This window comes from Emys orbicularis, chromosome 14 (genome assembly GCF_028017835.1).
Source record: "Emys orbicularis isolate rEmyOrb1 chromosome 14, rEmyOrb1.hap1, whole genome shotgun sequence".
Classification (NCBI taxonomy): Eukaryota; Metazoa; Chordata; order Testudines; family Emydidae; genus Emys; species Emys orbicularis.
In genome coordinates, this window is record NC_088696.1 from 38723052 (window position 1) to 38746621 (window position 23570).

Genomic DNA, 23570 nt, shown 5'->3' on the forward strand with positions numbered 1-23570 from the left:
CTGTGGCAGAGCACAGATTTGAACCCAGCTCTCCCACGTCCCAGGCTGGCTCCCTGCCCTCGATGACCACGTGGAGGCTCCAGCCCTGCTGAGCCGGCCCGGGCGGATGCTGCTCACAAGTTTGTCAGTGCTTGCGGGCTTCAGCCCAAAGGCTCCCCATGGGCCAGCCAGCTCAGCGGGGTGCACGAGGGCGAAGGCACTGAGGTTAAACCCCAGGGCTCCTGGAACGGTGAGGGACACGCCCCTCTTTCGGGTAACGGGCTTGTGGCTGAAGCAAGGAGCTGGGGTGCGATTCCTCCTCCCAGGGAGCGTCTTGTCACCCAGCGACACGCAGGATCCTCCCTTCCCACGTGGGAGGGTCTCGCAGGCTGCGCCCCAGGGTGCCCTCTCCCCCTCCCCGAACATGTATAGCATGGGCAGCGATAGCGCCAGCTTTACCCACCCCACCAATGTCCCCTCCCCCCCCCGCCCCAGGCATGACGAGGGTCAGTCTCCACAGCCCAGTCAGTCCCTGGCCCCTCTGCCATGGCTGCCCACAGGGGGACCAGCTACTGCCCGCTCTGATAGCCACCATGTGCTGGGCACATCTGTCCCATCCTGATGCCACCCCAGATGGACCTATATCGGAGAGCTGATCCTTGGGGCCCACACAGCAGAGATCTGGCTGCTCCCCTCTGCAGCTGGCCCTCGCCAGCTGCAGCCCAGAGCTCAGGCTGAAGGTCTGTGGGCAGTGCCAGGAGGCTGGCTGCCAGGCAGCTGACCTGTGTGCTGGTTTTATTTCCCCCTGCAGGGCTGCTGCTGCAGGAAGTGACCATGGCAGGGCTGCACGAGCTGCGATTCACCGAGGAGAAGCCACTGCTGCGAGGCCAGGATACCGAGCTTGTGAGTTGCCTTCTTTCCCCCCCGTACATCCCACCTGTCCGCCTCCTTCATTCCCAACACGCGAGGCGGTGTTGATTGTATGGAATGGCTGCCTGCCTTGCTTTGCCCTAGCCTCAGTTGGAGCTGTTCACCCAGCAGCACCAGGTGTCTGTAATGTCCTGTTTTTGTGTGTGAGTTACGCTGCCCTCTAGTGGCTCAGCTGGCAGGGTGGATAAGGGACCTACCATTGCCACCAGCTAGGGGAGCTCTCCTTTAGCTCAAATGCAAGGGATCTAGTCCTGACTCTGTTATCCTCTTCACACACCTTGTCCTATAACCGTGAATCTACCAGTGCATTCTGGGACATGCATCTGTCCCAAAGAGGCGTTACTAGGAGCACGGGCTTTTGGATAACTTCCACATTGGGATGCAGCTAGGAGGAGCGTCTGAGCTGAAAGTAGCTGCAGTGTTGGTCCACGCTGAAGAGAAACCATTGTAGGCTGGACTCGTTCCGCTGGATTTCCGCTAACGGCGTAGCTGGCTTTGTGAGCAGCGAGGGTGCCACCATGTGGCCCAACTGAAGAATGGCAGCTTGCACCATGCAAGCATCTGAGCGTCTGGTAGCAGCTGGGTCCCTGTGGAGATGGCGGCCAAGGATCAAGCGCTTGACTGTTCCCAATGTCTCCACTGCTCCCCTCGGCTCGGCCAGGAGTGCAGGCTGGCTGCAGTGACGGGCAGCGCCCAGCTGGGCAGCAGGTTCTGAAGCAGATGGGATGGTGGACCATACAACGGCAGGAGATGAGGGTGCTCTGGCTTCCCCCACCACTTCCTGTTCCTCAAAGGCTCCTTTCATGGCAGCCCATGTCCCATCTGGCGTCTTGCTCCTAGCTCAGCTGCAGGAGGTTATCTGACTGAATGCCCCTGCCAGGCCTGGGAGCCAGGGACGACTCACAGGGACTACCCCCCGCCCCCGTGATCAGACCTTAGTAGGTATCCGTCTCTGGCTAAGCTCCCATTTGCCGCCTATCGTGTGAGAGCGGAGTGGGAGGGCGGCTGCGTCTGGCAAGCAAGCGGGGAGGAGTTGATGAACATCAACAAGCTGACTTCTTCCTGCAGGCTAGAAAGTGTGGGGGAGACGCAGCCAGCCCAAAGAGCAATGCCCCCAGCACAGTCTCTGAGGCCTGGGGGGAGGGGAGAACCCACGGACATCTTCCCGAGGCCTCTCAGGAGTGGGTGGGTGCAAGAGATAGGCCTGGTGGAGCTGGGTTGATGGTGGGGGGTGGGGGTTGGAACGACTCTCACTAGCTGGGTTTGGGTGGGCTTGTTCCTCCCGCTCCTACTATCTCCTATGGCCTTCTAATGTCCCTTCCCTAATCCACCATGAGGATGAGAGCTCCAGCGCGCCCTCCTCTCTGTCCGAATGCTGACCTCGAAGGGCCCAGCTTGGTCTCTGCTGGTTTCCTGGGTTCCCCAAGCCACGCTCATGGGAGATCAGATTCCAGATGAGAACTGCAGACTGCAGCATTCACTGAGACGGTGCCTCCATCATTGCACCATCCTACCTTGCTGTCCCCAGCTATGCCAGTGCACCTCCAGCCTGGCCTGCGGCACTCCCTACTACTGCAGGCACATCAGACACTGTCCAGCCTGCTGAACCCTGGCTTGGCTCTCTCTGGTCGAAAGGCGATCCCCAGCGGTGAGAGGGGGTTGGGCCCCTCTCGCTGAGCCGGTCTCCAGCATCCTACCTGATCCCAGGAGTTGAAAGGCTGCTTTGCAAAGCCAGCGTGTGAGCACGGACCTGCCAAGCTGGGTGTGTCACCGCCCGCGTGCCTGTGCTCATCTCGCTGGCCTCGTAAATCCAAGACCAGGAGCCGGAGGACTGGGTATGTGGTGGGCAGGGCTGCCTGTCCTTGGAGCCTGGAAACGTTCATTTGCTTTGGAGCTGCACTGGGACGTGCCACTGGGCTCTGCAGTGGTGCCCAGGCATGGTGTGTGGCCGGGTCAGGCATAACAAAGGGCTCCCAGAGAACCAGATGTGGTTTTGAACCGGAGACTGCATCTCTGGACGTGCCCTTGAAGCCCTGTCCTCCAGCACTGCTGCTTTGGGGACTGTCTTAGTATCCCAGCATCCTCTCTGATGCCAGGACTCTGGAGTCTGAAGAGGTTTGACTTGGCCCCTCCCACCTTTCGGAGGCGGATATTTGCTCTGTGGGGATGCTGCAGAGGAGGTCACATCCTGCTCATTGGAAATCTCATAAGGGAAGGTGTTTGCCCACGTGTCCATGGTCAAAATCTTCCACTCCTAGTGCTTTATGCTGGTGGCTGCCCCCCACCCCAGAGCTGTCTGCATTTCAGGGCCTCAGTGTGTGGCTTGTAAAGTGCTCTGGGACCCTTTGCAACTCGGGACCATCCTTTCAGCCTGAGGTTTGGATCCGGAATCTGATCTGATCCCAAACTCCCGCAAAGTCTGTACATTTGAGCTGGATTCTCCTCTGCCTTTCCCCTTGTGGAATTACTTACACCTGTGCAACATGTAGGGTGACCAGATAGCAAGTGTGAAAAATCAGGACAGGGGGTGGGGGGGTAATAGGAGCCTATCTAAGAAATAGACCCAAAATCAGGACTGTTCCTATAAAATCGGGACATCTGGTCACCCTAGCAACATGGGGCTCGGCTGCTGCCATTCTGATTGGTGCTAATTGCACTGGTAAAAACCAGTCCCACACGGGGGAAGGCAGCGTTCTGGTCTAGCCTGTTACAGACAGGCCTGAGAGACACAAGTCAGATCTGGATCAGAACTCCTGCCAGGGGCAGGGGGAGATAGATCTGCTGTTCTGTCTCCAGCGAAAGCTGCTACAGCAGAGATGCATTCCGCTAGATTTTCCAACGTGGGCACTAGAGCTGCTTGGAGAATGGGATTTCTGTCCCGCAGGAAATCCCGACATCTTGAAACTTCGTTTCATTTCGAATCGGGACAGAGCTGAAATGATCTCGGAACAGAAATCCCCAAATATTTAAATTCAGAAACACTGAGCCGGCCTTCTCAAAACGTTTCATTTTGTCAAAGCATTCTTCTGTAGACTTTTATTGTAATTGTATTTACTTTTAAAGGGAACAAAGCCAGAAAGTCCAAACAACTTGCCTGGAAACGTTTCTGTTGAAATCGACACGTTCCTGTAAAACATTTTGATTTCAGCACACCAGCATTTTTCTGCTAGACTGTTGCCTCATACGCTTTTCACCCTGCTATATTAAGCCCCCAAATAATTATCTGGTGTGCCCCCCCCCCCCCCCCCCCCGGATTTCCAAGCTAACAGGAGTTGTGTGCTCAGCACTTCTGAAAAGTGGGCACCTAACTTTAGGCCAGTACGTTCTCACCTTGGTGTCTGGGTGTCCGCTTCTGTACAGCCAAGGATTGGGCGCTGGAGCCCCCAGCCTGGGGGTGGTAGTGTTCCTCTATCAAAAATGGGACTCTTCCTTGTCTTCCACTCCCCCCAGGATCCCGTCTCTGTGCCTGGTCCCCCAGAGGAGCGGTAAAGCTAGGGCCACGTCACTGATGCCAGGAGACCGAACCTGCTAGGAGCGCGAGAGCGTTAAGAGAACTTTATTGATCTACTTGAATGACAGGCTGGGGAAAAGAAGGCAGCGGGGGGTGGGGGGTGGCGAGGCCTGGCTCTATCAGCCGGAGGTGCCAGGCTGCTGGAGCTGGGCAGGTGGCCAGTGAAGACAGAGGCACTCTGCCAACCCAGCCAGTTCACCCTGGCACGGAGGGGAGGGGAAGAACACGAGCTCCTTGGTGGTGATAGGGGAGGGCGCAGGGGTCAGCGATGGCAGGCTGCGGCCCTGGAACTGTGCAGGGGAGATAATCGCTGCAGAGATCAGAGCAGGAAGCCTGTGCCCAGGAAGAGGCGTCCCAGCTATCTGGTGCGTCTGGGTCTCAGGTGACTCCAGCCTCTGGGTCTCTGCAAACGCACCCTGAAGTCTGGATGGGGGAGAGGCACGTTCATGCTGAGTTTTTGTTCCATCCTGGGCTCCCTAATATTGAGATCTCAAGGCTCTAGGAATCCAAATAGTGTGTCGTCCACCCCCCAACCCCCCCCACACACACTGATTCCTGGTTGTGGTGCTGGGGAAGGGACGGACAGGAGCTCCAAGCGCTTGCATGGGCGTGGGGGACTCGTGCCATGTCCAGGGACGGATGCTCTGAGGCTTCTGCCAGGCTCAGGCCTCTAGAGGCTGCTGCGTCCCATCCCATCATGCCTCCTCCCAAGTTGGTGCCACCAGCTGATGCACAAAGCTGTGATCCGGCTCCCAGCTGCTGGAGGCCCTGGGGGATGGGGGCCAACTGCTGACACTGAGCAGAGCTCTGCTTTGTTTTCCATGGGGAGAATCTCCCGCCATCTAGCAAAGCATGCAACAGGAGGCTCCCCCAGCCACTCAAAAAGCCAGGAACCACTTGAGACGCCGGTGGGAGGAATCTTGTTCCGGCCTGTCCCCCCTCCTTGTGCTCCTGAGTGTTCCCTGACAGCCCGTTGTGGAGCTAGACAGGGCAGCTGTCTCCTCTCCTGCTGTTTGTCCGGATGACTTTCAGGGGGCCCCTGGGGCAGGCTGCCTGTCCTGACATTCCCAGCCAGGCTTGTCCTGCAGCCCTCAGGCATGCCGGGTGGGCTGCCTGGAGTCCCCATTACGCTCTGATCCGTGCGTCAGCACCGAATGCCATTGCGTCGTAAGGACGCACGGTCCTACAGCCGAAACGCAACCCAGGCGGCATCTCTAATGCCCGTGTGCGGATGCTGATCCAGGGCACGGGCCCCGCACCCAGACAAGGGCTCGCCCGCCCGCAGAGGGCGGCCCAGCCGCTGCTGAACAGACACAAGCCCAGGTGCTGATGTGGGATGCTGGTGTAACCCCTGGTGAGTGTGTCCCGCTCTGGGCCTGATCCATCGGCAATAGGAGTGTTACAGCCCCAGCTAGGGAGCTTTAGCTCAGGCCAGCGCGGATTATGCTTTTAGCTCTGAAGGTCCCCAGTTCGGTCCCCTGTGTGTTGGCCAAGATGGTGGCAGCTGGGCATGTCCAGAGGGGTGGGCTCGCAAACCCTGGCGGGCACAGCTGCCAGGGCTCAGTTCCGTAAACCCCCCTGACAGCATTTCTAGAGCTGGTTGTGGCAGAGATCGCACCCTGAGGCCAGCGGCAGCGGCAGGGGATGAGCCGCCCAGCACAGGGCTTTGCTCTCTTAACGCTTCTCGGGTCAGTTGTCCACTGGGACCAGCAAGGCTGCCCGGGGGGGGGGGGGGGGGGCAAGTGGGGCAATTTGCCCCGGGCCCCGCAGGGGCCCCCACGAGAGTTTTTTAGGGCCCCTGGAGTGGGGTCCTTCACTTGCTCCGGGGACCCCGGAAAACTCGTGGGGCCCGGCACCCCGGAGCTTCTTCCGCTCCAGGTCTTCGGCGGCAATTCGGCGGTGGGGGCCCCCCGCCGCCGAAGACCCCAGGCCCCCTGAATCCTTTGGGCGGCCCTGGGGACCAGCAGCCCTCTGCCTCTCTGATCTCAACGGCCTTCGGGCCGGCAGTCTTGACTGGGCTCTTTGCTGAGGTCCCCGAGATCCTTCCCAGCTTAGAGTGGGCGTGAATTCCTTCCTGGGGTATTAATGGAGGAGGAGGCGGCTGTGCAGAGGCTCATCAGCGCTCTCAGCGGGTGACTGGAGGGCAGGTGGCGGCGGCGAGGGGGTAGGGATGAGGCGATAGCCAGGTGTCTGTATTACTGCTTCACGGTGGCGCCTGTATGAGCTCTGATGGTTCTTTCTGGTCTGTTTCCCCTCCAGGAGCATTCAGATACGTTCCATTCCGCGGTGGACACGGACTGGAAGGTAAGGCCCCTCCTCTGACTGTCCAGCCCCTCTGCCCGTTCTCTGGGACCTGGGTGGGGTGGTCGTGTTCTGCCGATTGGCCGCGCGGTTCCAGCAATGGACTCCCCTGCTCCCTGACCAGTGCTACCGGGCTCTCCTCAGCTGGCCGACGGAGAGGAGGGAATGCTGCCGAGCAGCTGCCGTTCGGTCCTCCCTTGCTGGTGCGCTTGCCTGATCTTCAGGGGTGAGGGGGACAAAATGGCTTGTGGGCACATCCCCTGAGTGTGGGTGACTGATGTGGGGGATTCAGCCTGGTTCCCAGCCTGAGGGTCTGCGTCTCTCCAATGCTAAAGGTCTCTGTGCACCTAACAATCAACGGGACTGAAGCCATGAGCTTCACAGTGGCAGCTAGTTAGCACATTACAGTATTACAGCGCAAATTTGTGTGTTTGCATTGCTGTCTTCTGGTGGAGGGAATTGGAACTGCTACACTGTGTGACATTGGCCCTATATTGCTAACCTCTAATGGAGATCCTCCATTAGCTCAAGTGGTGGAGACAGAGCAGGTTTAGCCCCACTGTCACAGTGACATTGCAAGGGGCGGTGGCATGTGGTATAGGGACAGCCATGATGTTGTGGCTGGCCTTGGATTTGTTAAAATAGTTCAGTTTTGAAATCGCCCATCTTGATATATTCTAGTCACTACACCCACCACTGAAGTGCATCCACCTCTGCGGTGTATCCTGGCAGCTGGTTAATGGCACTGCTACGGTTGGGGGCCGGAAGTTGAAAGAGAATACGCTATTGGAGTACAGAATATCCAGATCAGCAATAAAATCCCCCGCCCCAATGCAATTAAATGGCTGGGGCCAAATTCAGCCCTGGTGTAAGAGCGTAACTGCTGCTGTCAGCATTGCCCCTGATGGTCACACTGCTATGGAGAGTGGCATGTGTGGGGTTTATGGGCCCTGTAGGGGACACATTGGCACATCTTCCGTCTCCTTTCCTCTTTCATGAGGCAGCGTGGGAGGCTGAATCTTATTAAATATCATTTTCCATTTATACCAAAACAAAGCCAGGAAATCTCTCCTCATGCCTATGCCTCCCCAGTCCCCCGGCTTCTCCTGGCACATATGCTCCCTCGTGGTGGGAGAGGTGGAATCAGCAGGCTGGCCTTCTGGAAAACCGACTCCCCCCAGGAGTAGGGGTGGAATAGGAGCGCAGGCTGTGGAGCTCTGCCTCCTCCCGCAGGAAGTGCTGTGGAATTCGGCAGGAACGCTGGGTCTGGTGGGGGATCATTACTGCAATCCCTCACGTCTCCCAGAAGGGGGCGCTATGGGGAATGGCGTCGCTGCAAGCACTAGTGTTGTCAACTTTCTATTGGCACAAAACCGAACACCCTAGCCCCACCCCTTCCACGAGGCCCCACCCCCCACTCACTACATTCCCCCTCCCTCGGTGGCTCACTCTCCCACACCCTCACTCACTTTCACTGGCCTGGGTGCAGGAGGGAGTGAGGGCTCTAAATGGGGGTGCAGGCTCCAGGATGGGGCCAGAAATGAGGGGTTCAGGGTGTGGGAGTGGGCTCCAGGCTGAGGCAGAGAGTTGGGGTGGGGGGGAGAGGGCTCTGGGCTGAGGGTTCTGGCTCTGGGGTGGGGCCGGGGATGAGGGGTTTGGGAGGGGGCTGCAGGTTGAAGCAGGGGGTTGGTGGGTGGGAAGGATGAGGGCTCTGGCCTGGGGGATGCTGGCTCTGGGGTGGGGCCAGGGATGAGGGGTTTGGGGTGCAGGAGGGGGCTCCAGGCTAGCGCGTGGGGCCAGGGATGAGGGGTTCAGGGTGTGGAAGGGGGCTCTGGGCTGGGGCAGGGGGTTGAGATGGTGGGGGTGTGGGCTCTGGGGTGCAGGAGAGGGCTCTGGGTTTGGGGGGGGCTCAGGGCTGGGGGAGGAGGCTCAGGGTTGGGGCACGGGCTTACCTCGGGCAGCTCCCGGTCAGCGGCGCAGCGGGGGGGCTAAGGCAGGCTGCCTGCCTGTCCTGGGACACCACACTGCACCCCGGAAGCGGCCAGCAGGTCCGGCTCCTGGGTGGGGGGGCAGGGCAGGAGGCTCCCTCTCACCCGCAGGTACCGCCCCCCCCCCCAGCTCCCATTTGCTGGTTCCTGGCCAATGGGAGTGCGGAGCCGGTGCTTGGGGTGAGGGCAGCACACGCCGCAGAGCCTTCTGCCCTCCCCTCCTCCTCCTCCTCTGCCCCTCGGTGAGGAGCCGGACCTGCTGGCTGCTTCTGGGGCGCAGCGCAGTGCCAGGACCGGTTGGCACTAGCCTGCCTTAGCTCCGCTGACAGGACACCTGGTCGAAAACCGGACGCCTGGTCCCCCTCGCCAGCTCCCTTTTCCTAGTCTCTGGAGCACTGGCTGGTGCGGTGCCAGCATTGGCCTGAAGCGTGAGCCACACACACAACTGCTTGGGGATCTCGACAGCTCACAGGCTGGCCCAGTCTCTCCCTTCTTCAGTGAGAGCCGAGAGGGGCCCTCTGAACTGACAGCCCCGAGGGGAGCTCCCAGCGTGTTCCAGCAGGAGGCGCTGTAGGGGATGGAGTAGTAGCCCTGGCCAGGTGCGGGGGGGTTCCTGTTTGCTTCACCCCACCCCCCAAATGTCTCTCAGGACTTGCTGTAGGGAGCGAGGCAGGAGCTCTGGCTGTGGGGCACTCCCAGGAACTCCCACCAGGCATCGCTGTGGGGCAGGTGTTGATCGGCTGAAGGGGAGTTGGGGGAGGCTGTTAAAACTAGCAATTTCCTCCAATAAAAACCAAGCCGACTTTCAGAAATAGCTGCTGTTTCCATGGTGACAGTCGCCTGGGCAACTCCACCCTGGGTTTTGTGCAAAGCCTGCAACTCTCCCTCTTCCTTTGAGGGCTTTCGGCCCTAGGAAGCTGCTGCTTTGCTTTCGCTCAGAGATCCAGGAACCCCTCCTTGCGCTGCAGAGATTTCAGTGCATCTCCCTTACAGAGACCACAAAGAACAAGCCCATTTCCTCCAGCCCGCGTCTCAGCAGGGTACTGCGTGAAGAGCTATTATCGAATTGTGTTAGGCTGTCTGGGTCCTGCTGAGTCTGGCGTTAGCTGGGAGAGCTGCTCTCCCAGCTAACATCATCCACACAGCTAAACTGAACTGGAGCATGCAAAGGAATGACTGGTGTATGTGTGAATCTCATTATAATACAGACGCTAACAACTCTGTGATCTCTGTAGGACTTGTCACTCTGTTGCCCAAGTCGCTTCTGTGCCTCAGTTTCCCCATATGTAAAACGAGGATAATGATATTGACCTCTTTCTAAAAGTGCTTTGAGATCTACTGATGAGACTGGCTGTGTAGAAGAGCAATGTATTCTCAATGGAGTCACTTGGAACTACGCGCTGACGGTGCTCAGGGAACTTGGATCTTTCTGAAGGAGAAAGAGACAGTATCAGGGCTATGACACACACGTCAGATTCTGGCAGCAGCGTGTCTCACTCCTCCTCCTGCCCCAAGCCCAGTTCATTACAATACTTTCTACCTCTGTCACCTCTCACCTGACAATGCCAAAGTTGTACAAACATAGCAATGAATTACTTCTCACATCCCCCGCCCCCCCAGCCACTCTGTGCTGCTTGATTATCCCAAGGTCACACAGCACATGGGTGCCGGAGCTAGGGATAGAACCCAAGACTGCTGATCCCCATTCTAAACCATGTTTGTGTATAGTGGGGTCCAGGCCCATGGATTGTGACTGTTGGGTGACTGACAGTTTCCACCCTCCCAGCAAGACACTGAAGAGCAATACCATGATGGCTGCAGAGTGCAGTGATACCAAGTTAACAGGCACAGAGTGGGCTTGGGGATGCATTTGGTGCTGACTGGCTGTGGGTCCTGGCTTCAAACCCTGCTGCAGGGGGCAACCATTTTAAAATGTGTTTATTTACTATATAAAGGGGAAGAACAGGCCTGTGGTTGATGCACAGAACTCTTGACATCTGTTCCCAGCTCTGTCACTGCCTCGCTGGGTGACCTTGGCCAACTTGCCTCAGTTTCCCCGATTTGTAAGATGGGGATGATTCTTGCCTACGCCACAGCGATGTTCTGAGGCTGGTAAAGAGCTCAGAGCTTCTCAATACAAGGGCAAGGGGCTAACTGGGTTATTTGATGCTGCAGAGTTTAAAGTCCGGAGACATCACGTTTTTGGCATTCTGCAAAGACTAACTGTGAATGTAGCCTGGTGCTGGTAGTGTGTGTGTGTGTGTACGCACACGTAGTGAGCATGCATGTTGCAGGATCGCTGCACTGCACTATGTTGTTAGAACTTAAGGCCAAATTTTGCTCTCACCAGTCTTGCACCTGTGAAATTGTGACTTCAGGGGTGACTCTCACCTGTGTCTGTCCGATCTGAATCTGACTCCCGGGGCCTAACCCTGCTTGCACTGCACTCCGCAGGAGTGGGGTTGGCCTTGCTGGGCGATGCTAGAGAAGCAGGATGTGATTATAACTTGATTTCTAAACCAGCTTTGTTTCTACTCCTCAAAGGCCCCTGTCCTCTGCATGGACTCAGCCCGGGGCACGGTTTAAAAATAAGCCCCTCTGGTCCTCTAGAAGCAAAAAACCCTGCCACTGTTCTGACCTAGAGAACTGGGTGCGCCTTGCCCCCGACACACACAGTTAGGAGAAGTAGCTGCTGGTGTTGTCTTTCCAAATCCAGTTCCCATGAATCCATCACAGCAATGCCACTCCCTGATCCTAGAGCAGCGTTTCTCAATGAGCTGTCTGTGGACTGGTGCCGGTCCCGGAGATCTCCCTGGCGCAGTTTAGGAAGGCAGCAAGCTATCAACAAGGTTGAGGAAACAATGTCCTAGAGGACTCTAGTCCCAGCTCCCAGTGAAGCTAGTGACACAGCTTCTATTGGCTTTAACAGAGACCGGGCTGGCTCCGGTGTTTACAGGGTTAAACCCTGTTAAAACTTGATTTCAACCCTGTGAGCCATTCTTTCAGTTTGGACCAAACCTAAGGGCTTGTCTACATGGGGAAATTGACCCAAATAGCTCCCTGTATAGACACTCTTCTAAACACTTCGGAAGTAGTTTAAGCTGAACCACACTATTCTGGAATAAGAGTGTCCATACGTGGAGTTCTCCTGAATGCCTACAGCACTTGCGGTTCAGAGCGTTGCTTATTCCAGACTAGTGCAGCCTAGCCCCAAATTTAGCATCCTCGTGAAAAGCTGCCTTTCCCTTTTGTCTGGCTCAAGTTGCTGCGCCGCTTTCTACCCTTATGTGTAGATCTAGAACGTGCCAGCACAGCCAGACCACGGCATAGAGCAGCAGGCATCCAACAGCCACTAGCTTAGATTCTCCCCACCTGTTTGTTCTTTTTAGCAGCACATCTAAAGCTGAAACACATTGGAAAACCAGAGAGGTGACTTTTTCTGTCGCCATCCCTGTCCCTCAAATTAGCATTTGCGTCTTCTTCACCTGCTCTTTAGAACCCTCTTCACATACCACCAGCCCCTCCCCACACCCAGATGACCGCCCCTTCTCCATAGCCTGGGGCACCACCCCCTGCTGCTTAGAATACCCAACAGCTGGGTGGCTGAACTGTCTCTGGGTAGGGCGCTGGCTGCTGCAGCATTGACCGTGAGTTGGGAAGCGTCGCAGGGAGTTGAGTGTCGCTCTGCGTGCTCATTTGCTGTCCACACTTGTAACACCCCTTTAGAATCGGGCTGCAGGTGTAACCCACTGGTGTGTGCGTGTCAGGTCCCCCTCTGCGCCTGATCCGTGTGGGGGGGTGAGTCTGCTACAGCCCTCTTACAGAGAGCTGGCTCTGGAGTTCAGGCTGTGGCAGCTCATGCGTTAAGCTCTGGGGGTCCCCAGTTCAGTCCTTGGTGTCTTGGCCAACATGGTGGCCATCACACAAGTGCCTTGAGGCAGAGAATGGGTCTGTCTCTTTGTGCTGTATAGTGCTTTTCCCGGCTTGGATGCTGTGAACAATCACTAATGGCAGGTAACCAGCAGGGGGCACTCAAACACTCTGATCCTGGGGCCTGTGTGGGATGGAGTGGGGACACTGGCGGAGGAAAGTGGACTAGGGTGATGGGCTGAGGCCGGACGAGGAGAGACGTAATCAGCATATCCATTGCTCAGCAGTGCTGTCCTCCCATCCTGGGCTCATTGTTAAGGTCCCTTCCATGCAGGCAAGCGCTCTCTGGGCCTGATTAGCCTCTCACTGACACTGGTGTAAATCAGGAGCAAGTCCACTAAGGCACTAGTTTCACGAGGGTGAGAGGAGAATCTGCCCCCGTCTCGCTTTGCCCTCGAGCAGGGTGCTGTAGTCCAGATTCCCTGAGTGCAGGCCTTGCTGTCTGGGGAATCGGGCGCTGCAGGGGATGAGATACGGTGCATAGAGCATTAATCAGCTGCGTCACATCATCCTCAGGAGAGTGAATGGATAACAAGGCAGTGACCTCAGAGGCTTTCAGGGACAGCAGCTCCCCGTGCCCCAGGAATGGAGGGAACAAGTTCTTCCCCCAGGAGTGGCATGGCTCTGCGTGCGGGAGTATCCTCTCCCATAGGTCTTGAGGGGGAGTCAGTCTGGCACCAGCTGCCATTGCACTGAAATCCATGCTCCAGCGTGAGGTTCCTCGGCCGTGAGCTGCTGCTCCTGGGGGGAGGGTTTCTGCTGGGTGTTCTGCTTTCTCTGAGAATTAGCACAAATGGGAAGAAGCGGCCGTGTCACTCCGAAGAGCTGTGAAACTGACAATGATTGCCCTGCCTGTGATCGCTGAATGCAATGCAGCAGCAGCCTGCTGCAATTAGCACTCTCCTCTCCGGGAATCTGGCTAGCGTATTGGACTCTAGATCAGTCCGTCAGCAGCTGTCCCTCTGTCCTCGCGTGTACGGTGGTGGTGAAAGAGGAAGAGTTTCACGTGCTCCGCAATCAGCCTGACGGGACCAAACGAGTCCCAATTCTGAGCCCATTCTCCTGCCCTCCAGAAGTGGACGGACCAGGTGTTGGCCATAACATAGCACGAAGGCAGTAACCAGCTAGAATGCATGAGCAAGAGTTCTTGCAGCCTGAGACAAGGAACTGGTGGGACCTTCTTGTGGCATGGTATGGTAGTCTGAGTGCCTCTTCAGCACCAGGTTAGGCTCCAGGGATTTTACTTGTGCATGCTCATAGAGAAACTGGTTGTAGTACTTTCTATTCTGGCAGTAACTGGGGAGGATATTACACAGCAAATGCTAAAACTAAACTTTTTCACATCTGCAGGACTGGATAACTGGCGCCCAAGAATTTTAAAAGACTTGGCCGAGGAGCTCTCTGTGACACTGATATTGATATTTAGCAGTGCTTGGAGTGCAGGGGCTATCCCAGAGGACTGAAAAAAAAAAAAACTAGGTGTGTTCCAATATATGAAAAAGGCAATTGGGATAACCTAGTTAACTATAAGTTGGTTAGCTTGACTTCGATCCCTAGGAAAATCGTGGGAACTCTGATATGGGATGCAATCAGTAAAGAATTAAAAGATGGCAGCATAATTAATATCAGTCAACATGGTCATATGGGAAATAGGTCGTATCAAACAAACTTGATATGTTTTGATGAAAATACAGGTTTGGTTGACAGAGGTAACTGTGATATAATATGCTTAGACTTCTGTAAGGCATTTGACTTTGTACCACATGACATTCTGAATGAAAAATTAGCAGTATACAAATCAGTGCAGCATGTATTAAATGGATTAAAACCTGGCTACCTGATAGAACTGAGAGTAACGGTAAATGGAGAATCCTCATCCAATGGGGACATTGCTAATGGCATCCCACAGGGATCTGTTCCATGCCCAGTGCTATTCAATATCTTGATCCATGATGTGTAGGAAAACATAATATCATTGACGGTAAAGTTTGTGGTTGTAACTGCTGGCAATATGCTGTTCCTAGCTCGTGGAGAAAAAGCTAAGCACGAGGCCTCTCCTTTAGGCAGACTGGCATTCTGGGACTATCAGCAGTGTAAGGCAGGGAGCTGAGCAGCCTTAAAACCCCCAGTCAGGAGGGAGGGAGATGAGGGTCTCCACCCAGGAGAGGGGATGGCTGGGAGGCAGAAACCTTAATTGGAGGGGGAATACCGTGAAACTGTGATAGCCTCAGCCAGCTAGTTTGCCTAAAGGCCAGCTCCTGTGCTTTGCTTTCTCTCTCCACAGGCAGTGAATTGCCAGCAATTACAGTTACCCCACAGCTCCTTTTGAGCAAGCACCTTTATTCTTAGGGTAAAAGCACTACAGAGAAAACCGATAGGAACATATATTGTTTATAGAAGTATGCTTAAAGCTCACTGGAGGTCACTCTTATGGGACTCTCGTCAACCAAAGACTTTCCAACCCTTCCGCCAGGGTTGGGGGCCCCCTTTGGACAGAAGGTCTGTCCATTTGCTGGATCAGCATTGCCGTGTGCCAGGCCCTGTCTCAGTACATGCTCATCCTTTTATACCCAAAAGCCCTTTCTTTGTCTCCTCATCTCTGGAAAACCAGCTTGAACCAGTCTCTGCAAACCACTCCAGGGAGCAGTACCTCTCTAGGGTTGTTCAGTCTCAGGGATTCATCTTCATCACTCCCTACTGTTTTTAGTGCCTGGAAGAGCTGTCAGAACCCCCTTCACCCATGGAGTGGAACATAATCATACATAACCCATTCATAGAACTAATGCAACATGGACCCCAAATAGATTGCGTGCAGTTGCAAGAGCTGTTGCAGGTCCCACTTGTAAGAGGAGGGGCTGTATTTTGGAAAGTGGTGACTCCGAATAGGACTTGGGAGTCAGGGTTGATCACCAGCTGAACGTGGACCCACAGCAAAATGCGGTGGCTAAAAGAGCAATTCCAATCTTTGGATATATAAATAGGGGAATATCAAGTAGAAAGGGGTATTGCCACTGTATATGGCATTAGTGAGACCGTTAGCAGAATAAAGTATCCAGGTCTGGGGTCCACACTTTGAAAGCGATACTGACCGATTGGGAAAGAGTTCCAATAACAGTTTGGAAAACCGGCCTTACAGTGAAAGACTTAAACTGAATTCACTGAGCTTCTTTTAACAAAGAGAAGGGGAGGAGGTGATTAGATCACAGTCTGCGGGTACCTTCATGTGGAGAAGATTTCTGACAGCAGAGGGGTCTTTTAATCTACCAGTAAAAGATGGAACAAGATCCAATGGTTGGAAGCTGAAGCTAGACAAATTCAGACTAGAAACAAGGTGCAAATTTTTACTAGAGAGGGTAATCTTAGTGTATGCGCAACATGCCTCGGGTGGCACGTGACCAGGATTCCTCACCCAATTGGGTCTGCTGGTTGGATCATTAGCTGCCCAGGCCTGGTATTGACGGGGAATGCAACGGGAACACTGATCCATGTCCCCCAGTGAGGGTAATTAGCCATTGGAACACTACCCAGGGATGTGGTGGATTCTCCATCACTTGAAGCCTTTAAATCAAGTCTGGATCTCTTCCTAAAAGACCTGCTCTAGCTCAAACAGAAGCTCTGGGTATAATGCAGGAATTTCTGGGGGAGATCCTCTGACTTGCATCGCAGAATCCTAGAAACATAAGCTGAAAGAGACGGCACCATCTAATCCATCCGCCCATGCGCGAAGGCAGGCCCAAGGAAACCTAGACCATCCCTGGCAGGCATTTGTCAAACTTGTTCTTAAAAGCCACCAATAACTGGGATTCCACAATCTCTCCAGGTAAGTGGTTCTGGCGCTTAACTATCATTACAGTTTTAAAAGTTTTTCCTGATATCTAACCTGAATCTCCCTTGTTGCAGACTCAACCTTTTGTCTTTTCCTCGGTGCAGATGGAGAACAAGTCATCACTGTCCTCTTTATAACAGCCTTATACATATTTGAGGACTGTTATTAAGTCCCCCCTCACCCGCCTCTTCTCTAGACTAAACATGCCCAGTTCTTTCAATCTTTCCTTGTAGGTCACGTTTTCCAAACCTCTTATTTCTGTTGCTCTCCCCTGGACTCTCTCCAGTTTGTTCACATCTTTCGTAAAGTGTGGTGCTGAAAACTGGACACACTACTCCAGCTGAGACCTCACCAGTGCTGGGTAGAGTGGAACAATCAACTTCTGTGTCTTACATACATCACTCCTGTTAATACATCCCAGAAAGATATTAGCCTTTTTCACTGCTGCAGCACATAGTTGATGTGTATTCAGTTTGTGATCCATTATAACCTCCGGGTGCTTTTCATCAGTACTACTGCCTAGCCAGTTACACCATTTTGTAGTTGAGCATTTGATTTTTTCCTTCCCAAGTGTAGTACTTTGCTCTTGTCTTTATTGAAATTCATCTTGCTGATTTCAGACCAATTCTTCCAATTTATCAAGATTGTTCTGAATTCTAATCCTGTCCTCCGAAGTGGTAGCAAACCCTCCCAGTTTGATGTCATTTGCAGATTTTATAAGCATTATCTCCACTCCATTATCCGAGCCATGAATTAAAAATCTTGACTAATACCAGTCCCAAGACAGATTCCTATGGGATCCTGTAGTGGGGTGGGCTGTCTGGTCAGCAGGCCTAGTGGTCAGGGCCTGCTGCTCTAGTCTGTCCATTCAATGTGTCAGGCATCCCCTGGACGAGGTTCAGCTGGATCAGCTTTCTTGTGGGTAGCTCTCTAGTCCTGCCCATCCCAGGGCTAGGCGTAGAGGAATCTGGGATGGGTAGGAGGACCTAGGCCTTACTAGGTTGGGGCTCTGAAGATGTGACCGTGCAGGCTGGCCTACGCTTGGCCCACCTCCTGTTCACCTTCCCCTGGGCCTCTTCCTGTCCCACCTGATGTCTCCATTTCAGGCGTGGCTGCTGTTTGATTATAGTTCTTTGCTCCAAACCCCCAGGATCTCAGTGCTGATGCAGGGACCCTCTTGTGCCCTGCACGTGGTTCTCTATATCTCTGGGGCGGCCTCCAAGGAGGGGGAAAAGACTCAGTCAGGCCTCCTCAGTAAGAGCTCCTGCTGCTCCTGGAAATGGTTTCTGTCCTCCCCACTCCGGCCTGGGCTGCTGAGCTCTCGTTATGCTGCCCCTTCCCCCAGAGCAAGCTTGGCAGTGCCAGCGGGGCAGAGCTTTCCTGGCCCAGTGCTGCTCCAGCCTCTCCCAGCCTTAGCAAGGGGTTGCAAACCTCATCCCAGAGCCCACTCGATCCATCCTCCCAGTTTGACCGTGACTTTTGGAGTATGGTAAAGCTGTGCATCCACCTCCTAGTGATTTCATCTACATCCCATTTCCCTCGTTTGTGTATGAGACGATCATGCGAGGCTGTGCCAAAAGGCTTAATCTGAACTCCCACTGTACCACCTCTACTGCTTCTCCCCCATCCATTAGGCTGGTTACCCCGTCAGAGAAGGAAATTAGGTTGGCTTGGAATGGTTTGTTCTTGACAAATCCATGCTGGCTGTTCCTTATCACCTCATTATTCTCCACCTTTGACCAAACTGATTGGTTAATACTTTGTTCCAGTCTTTTTCTGGGTATTGAAGTTGGGCTGCCTGCTCTATCATTCCTGGGGTCCCCCTCTCCCCGCTTTTTGAAGATAGGTGCTGTGTTTGTCCTTCTGCAGTCCTCTGGGCCCTCCCCCATCTTCCAGGAGTTCTCAGAGATGATTAATGATTCAGAGGTTGCTTCAGCTCGTCTCTTAATTGACTCTAGGGTCAATTTCATCAGGCCCTGCCGACTTGAATAGATGGAACTTATCTAAGTATTCTTTAACCTGTTCTTTCCCTATTCTGGCCCGAGAGCCTTCTCCCTGGTTAATATTAATTGTGTTAAAATGATCTTTTTAGTGGAGACGGAAGGAAAAAGGGCCTTAAACACTTCTTACGCAGTAGGTAAGACTAGATGATTACAATGGTACTTTCTGTCCTGAACCTCTATGAATCTATAATTAAAGCCGAGTTGAGTTTTGCAGCCTCTGTGTTAGCGTGGATGCTACACTGGGTCCTCTCCAACCTTCCAGCGCTGGCTCTTTGAAGACAGAATCCATTTTCTGAGCATTTTCAAGCAAATCTGTTAATTGTTTGAGTTACAATTAATTTAAATGAGCCGTCTAAGAAATAAAATATGCAGTAAACCATGGGCAGTACCTAGGAGCCACAGGATGTGCAGGTTAGAGATTCTTTGGGGGTATCTATTGTCCCCTAAACAGCTGCAGCAAATAAAAGAATGGTTAAGCAAAAATCAACCCCTCACCCCTTTGGCCTTCCTAGTTGTCATTAGGTTACAGACCACAGCCACTCATGGCCTCTTTAAGCCAGCAGAGGTAGAACTCAGGCTCTCCTGCTCCAAAAGCATGGGCCTTTACCGCTTCAGCTAAAGGTGAATCGCCAGTGAGTGTTAGTAGTACCGGGGCTGTGACACAAATACTGCCATTCCGATACCATCCAGGAGAGGGCAGTGGCACCGAAACACTTGCCTGTTCATTACTGACTGCTTAATCCTGATTCTATTCTGGAAGAGGAGATCCATATATTTTGAGCCAAGGAAACTGGGCTGTGGATGAGTGGGGAAGACTGGCTGGAGTAGGACGTTAGCTCACATGCGTCTCCTCAGGTTCTGCTCGGAGGCCAGGAGTCAGATTTTGGGCACTAGCGCTTGGAGGTTGGTGGTGTGAATCCCAGCACTGGTGCTGTGGGGTGTGGATCCTTCTGCACTGAGAGGCCGGCTCCAGCAGTGTACCCGCCTCGCAGGCTCCTAAAGCCCGGGCTCCAGCCTGAGCCCGGAAGTCTACACAGCAATGAAACAGCCCTGCAGCCCGAGCCCTGTGAGCCCGAGTCGCCTGGCACAGGGCAGCCACGGGTTTTCCTTCACTGTGTAGACATACCCAGAGAGGCTGAGTGTCACAGAGCAAGTCAGGGGCCAAAGTGGAGCAGCTCCCATGAGTTCCTGACTCCAGTCCTGTGCTCAGGCCACTAGGATCACACACCTTCCCCACCCAATCCAACCAGCTCCTTCCCTCGTGGAAAAGTCCTGTAGAATTTAATAGGAATGAAATCAGTAGGGCCGTATAGAAATGCAGTAGGATTCTATAGATATTCCTTTGAAAACCTCTGGAATCAAATTAGGGAATGAGCCCCTTTCTTTAGGCTTTCTGAGCACCTTAGAGCAGGGACAGAATTCTCTTAGGGTACGTCCACACTACCTGCCTGATCGGCGGGTAGCGATCGATCTATCAGGGATTGATTTATTGCGTCTCGTCTAGACGCGATAAATCGATCCCCGAACGCACTCCCCGTCGACTCCGGAACTCCACCAGGGCGAGAGGTGGAAGCAGAGTCGACAGGGGAGCCGCGGCCGTCAATCCCGCGCCGTGAGGACGGGAGGTAAGTCGATCTAAGATGCGTCGACTTCAGCTACGCTATTCTCGTAGCTGAAGTTGCGTATCTTAGATCGATTTCCCCCCCCCCCCCAGTGTAGACCAGGCCTTAGATGCTGTAAAAGCAAAAAAAAAAACTAACAAAAAAAAAATTGCAATGCATGACAGTTCGTTAGCAAAAGTCAGGCTAACTGTAACCCTAATAACGCAAAATTTGTAAAAGCAAAAAATATATAAGGCAAGTAAAAAAAAAAGATGTAAAAAGTTGCGACCTTGTGTAAATAATGTGTAAATAATATGGAATGTAGACTAAAAGTCTACATTAGTGAGCAAAACAAAATATCAAAATAACCTATGTATAAACAAAATGCAGCTGTTGCTCATTATTGTCTGTAATGAAAGGTATAAAGGTTTGCTGTAATTGTTTACCTGTTAAAAAACCTGTTTAGCTCTCTCCCTCTACACAATTGCTTAAAAAATAAAGTATCTAACTTGCTGTACCCAAACAAAAAGTAAAAACTCTGTTATTCTCCGACAATTTGGGGGCTCGTCCGGGATGGCAACACCCGCAAAGGCACTGGCAGCTGCTACAAATCGTTCCCCTTCGAACCCCATGGCACCACAATAAAAGTAAAAAACCTTTTAAAATCTCTATTGGGGTGTCGAAAAAGGACTGTCCATGGGGCCGTCAGTCCCTGTTGGGCTCACGCCATCCGAACTTATTAACTGTACAGCAAAATCAAATGCAAAGCGGTTCTGAAAAATTGTTTTGCCGCCCCCAATAAGGTAGTTGTATGCGGTTCTGGGGAACTGTTAGTTTAGCCGCCCCCATCTGCATTAAAAAAAAATGCCTAGGTATGCACCAGTGCTGAGGGGTTTTTACCGCCTCAAAAGGGGTTGTTACCGCCTCATAGTGTATTAAGTCCAAACATAAGGTATAAATTCATTGTGGTATTTAAAAATAAAGGCCTTGGTGTGTGTGTATGTATACACCAGTGTAAATTAAAAGTTACCGAAAGACGCCCAAAGTACAAATACATTATACTTAGTACATAAAGTAGATACTTTATAAGTATATTTTTTAACTTTTTAACTTGATATATATTTTGAAGCATGTCAATTTGTTTTTGTATTTTAGAGATTTTTTGATAACAGTGAAAGCAAATCTTGAAATTGCTTAGGCACTAAACTAGTTTAATTAAAGGGTATTTGGAACCTAAGGGCTACTTGCAAAATTTTATTTGCAGGCTAGTAAATAATATGATTGCTTGCAGTGGTAATGAGATTAAAATGTATGTTTTGCAATGTGGTGGCTTTAACATGCACACAGCTATTATTAGCTTGAAAAAGTAAGTGTTTTGTTAGGGTAGTTTTTTGTTTTTTATTTTTTTAGCAAACGTAGTTATGAAGAGTAACAACTTTTTTTGGCTTTAGTTTATGGATACATTGAAGCTGTGGGGTTTTAACGGCCAAAATGTTTATTGACTTTTTAACCCCATTTAAATGTTAGATGTAATTTTAGGAGCACTGACTAAAAATTGATTGGGCATACCAGGTAGTTTAATTTTTTAGATGTTTTGGTGAATTACTTAATTTTATATGCATTTTTTGTATGGACCCGGCAGGATTTGGTATGTGGGAGCTTATACCCCCCCAACCGGTTTATATGCTTGGAAGGAGCACTGAGAACGTTTGCACTTTTACCCAGAAAGTTTTTAAGTATGTTTTTATGGCCACAGATTAGATGGTACTTTTGATGTGTTTGTAAGGGCAGTGGGCCAAGCCTGATGCTTTAGATTATTTTGAATGGCTATTAGCTGGTTATTTAGGAAATTTTAAATTTTTGAACATGCTAAAAACTTTAAGGGCATAATAAAAAAAAAAAGTAAAAAGTTAACTCTGTAGTTGCTAAAAAAAATCAAGCAGTAAAACTTGGTAAAAATGTCTGTAAGTAATCCAAGCAAAAGGTTATTTAAATAAAATTATTCAACTATAAATACATTAGTCTAATTTGCTAAAAAACACTCCTGCTGTGTACAATCTGTGTTTTATAAGTTTAAAATAAATTGGTATTGTTTTAAAGTTGCAAAACTAAAAATACTTTGGCCAAACACAAACAACTAGTATTCTTTATTTAGCATTTAATCCTTAAAGTAACAATGCTTTACAAAATTTAAAATGTTTTAACTAAAAGCCAAAAGTTGTGGCTGCAGCAAAATAGTCAAAGCCAAAAAAATAAAAAATGTAAATTTGTTTTTAAATAACAAAATAGCAAATAAAAAATCTAATAAAAAAAAAAAACCAGTGCCCCTGGCTCTGTGTGGTCGAGCTGTCACTTTACTAGAGGTGCGTAAAAATTTTGTAAGCACAAAAAAATAGTTACACCTTGTGTAAAAATTGATGTGGCTAATGTTATAAAAATTAAATTGTAAAAAAATGTGCATTTTCCCCAAAACATGTGCAATATATATTGTAGCAAAGGTAAAAAAAATGCAAACCTACCAATATAAGCTGTGTTGTCTTTTTCAAATCACTGTGTATTTAAAAGCAAAAATTAAAAATAAAAAGCAATCAAAAGTCTAAAAAAATTAATGGTGTCCTTTTATTAAATAAAAATCTTTAAGCTGTAAATAGCTTTAAATCTAAAAACAAGCCAAAAAGCAACTGTATTAATGCAATTATCTAACTAATAAGGTAAAAGCCACTAAAACCTGGGCTGCCTATAAAACAAATACAAAAAAAATGAAATAATTTCTCTGTTTTGCCTAAAATCAATAAAAGTATTTGTATATAAAAAAAATATTTTAAGCAATAACTAACTACCCAAAAAAGGTAAACCTCTGTTCTTTTGTCTTTCAAATCATCAAAAAATAAATAAATTCCAGCTAAACAGCATTCAACGTACCATGCATTTACTGGTACAATAAAAATTATTTTTGTGTTCTATGTCCTGTCTTGTGATATTTGTCTTGTGGCCAAAATTGTTATGTTTAATATTTTTATAAAACAATCTAGTTCAAAATTAAATAAAAAAGTTAAATCAAAAAGCAAATACTTGTTTTATTCAACTTAAAATACAAAATGTTTAAATAAATCAAAAAAATGTAATATACTAAAGTCTAATACATTTGCTTAAATAAAAAAAAACTTCATTAGCCAAATCTTTTCATTAAAAAATTGTTGTTAAAATTTGCATACCAACAGTCTTTAAAAGCAAAAGCATAAAAAGTTAACCCACTCCCCATATTGCACATGGAATCCTTCTAGCTATCTCAAATTTCTAGCCCAAAAAAAAAAAAAAAAAAAAGCTATTAAACACCAAAAGATGTACCAAATAAACTCCTCAAAAGTAGGTGTGCTTATGCTGGTTTGTTGCTCCAAAGCTCTGTATATAAGTTATTTTACTAAAAGGATGTATATAGCATACATTAAATAATAAAACTAACATACTGTATAATAGCAATATGTATGTATTCATTATTTT

At 50.8% G+C, this 23570-nt stretch overlaps 1 protein-coding gene across 2 annotated transcripts in view; it reads left to right on the forward strand.

Moving 5' to 3' along the window:
• Positions 1–795: 795 nt before the first annotated feature.
• Positions 796–23570, forward strand: part of NDRG4 (NDRG family member 4) — a 71614-nt gene continuing 48839 nt past the window's right edge. For both annotated transcript variants that reach the window (XM_065416318.1, XM_065416319.1), the window contains exons 1-2: positions 796–882; positions 6680–6724. In XM_065416318.1, coding sequence (XP_065272390.1) covers positions 814–882; positions 6680–6724 — 114 coding nt within the window. In that variant the 5' untranslated portion in view covers positions 796–813. The remainder of the gene's footprint in view (positions 883–6679; positions 6725–23570) is intronic.